Genomic DNA, 1763 nt, shown 5'->3' with positions numbered 1-1763 from the left:
ACAGTCAGTCGCCTGAGTCGGGAAATGAACCCGGGTCTCTGGCGCTGTGAGGCAGCAGTGCTAACCACTGTGCCACCGTGCCGCCCACTAATCACATACACTCATTTTACAAAGCACCTCGGTTACTAGATAGAAGCAGATGTTCGGCAAATCTACAGAGAAAACAAAGCACTCAATCAAAAAAAGTCTAATTTTTAATTTGTTTGTTTTACAAAGCATAACCAAGTAAAAGATCCAGTGCAATAGATTGCAACCATATGCCCAAAGCTCATGTGTAATAATTTAATATGTTAAATCAGAATGCAATTAAATGGGTTTCTAATTAGACTCATGGGATTAATGTACTGGATGGCATTGGCTTCCAAAGTGCCCTCAAGATAATACTTAAAGACTTGCTTCCTAAAGCAGACTAAACCCATACATAAGGTTCTCACATCAATTAGATTAGATTAGATTAGATTACTTAGAGTGTGGAAACAGGCCCTTCGGCCCAACAAGTCCACACCGACCCGCCGAAGCGCAACCCACCCATACTCCTACATCTACCCCTTACCTAACACTACGGGCAATTTAGCATGGCCAATTCACCTGACCTGCACATTTTTGGACTGTGGGAGGAAACCGGAGCACCCGGAGGAAACCCACGCAGACACAGGGAGAATGTGCAAACTCCACACAGTCAGTCACCTGAGGCGGGAATTGAACCCGGGTCTCTGGCGCTGTGAGGCAGCAGTGCTAACCACTGTGCCACCGTGCCGCCCACAAAACGGAAATGCAACAGGAAACATGCGCTACAGGAAATTTGCACGAGGTGAAACAGAAGTTACTTTACACTGATACCATTAGAAATTCAAATCCTAAAATGGTGCCAGTGCTAGCTTTTCCTTTCTTTTGATGTATGAGCAGATTTCACTAGATGAGTGAAAGAAGCATTGACATGAGCAATCTCCAGTGACTTTGGATGTAGGTTTGCTCGCTGAGCTGCAAGGTTCATTTCCAGATGTTTCGTTATCTTACTAGGTAACATCTTCAATGGGCATCAGGCAGAGCAATGTTGAAAATTCCTGCTTTCTATTTATATGTTTGGGTTTCTTTGGTTTGGTGATGTCATTTCCTGTGGTGAAGTCACTTCCTGTTCCTTTTCTCAGGGGGTGGTACATAGGGTCTAACTCAATGTGTTTGTTGATAGAGTTCTGGTTGGAATGCTATGCTTCTAGGAATTCTCGTGCGTGTCTGTGTTTGGCTTGTCCTAGGATGGATGTGTTGTCCCAGTTGAAGTGGTGTCCTTCCTCAACCGTATGTAAGGAGAGAGGGTCATGCCTTTTTGTGGCTAGTTGGTGTTCATATATCCTGGTTTTCTGCCTGTTTGTCCAGTGTGGTGTTTGTTAGTCCTTGCACGGTATTTTGTAAATGACATTAGTTTTGCTTGTTGTCTGTATAAGGTCTTTCAAGTTCATTAGCTGCTGTTTTAGTGTGTTGGTGGGTTTGTGGGCTACCATGATGCCAAGGGGTCTGAGTAGTCTGGCAGTCATTTCTGAGATGTCTTTGATGCAGGGGAGAGTGGCTGGGATTTCTGGACACGTTTTGTCTGCTTGTTTGGGTTTGTTGCTGAGAAATCAGTGGACTGTGTTCATTGGCTACCCATTCTTTTTGAACACACGGTATAGGTGATTTTCCTCTGCTCTGCATAGTTCCTCTGTGCTGCAGTGTGTGTTGGCTCGTTGAAATAATGTTCTGATGCAGCATCTCAAAACTCGCTAATC

General features: G+C 44.4%; 1 protein-coding gene across 1 annotated transcript in view; it reads right to left on the bottom strand.

Annotated features, from left to right (window-relative positions):
• hgsnat (heparan-alpha-glucosaminide N-acetyltransferase) overlaps positions 1-1763 on the bottom strand; it is a 42589-nt gene that overhangs the window by 39874 nt on the left and 952 nt on the right. The window contains exon 2 of the mRNA XM_043673955.1: positions 118-152. Within this exon, the coding sequence (XP_043529890.1) occupies positions 118-152 (35 nt within the window). The remainder of the gene's footprint in view (positions 1-117; positions 153-1763) is intronic.

This window comes from Chiloscyllium plagiosum, chromosome 32 (genome assembly GCF_004010195.1).
Source record: "Chiloscyllium plagiosum isolate BGI_BamShark_2017 chromosome 32, ASM401019v2, whole genome shotgun sequence".
Lineage (NCBI taxonomy): Eukaryota > Metazoa > Chordata > Chondrichthyes > Orectolobiformes > Hemiscylliidae > Chiloscyllium > Chiloscyllium plagiosum.
This window is presented reverse-complemented; position numbering and strand designations above follow the sequence as displayed.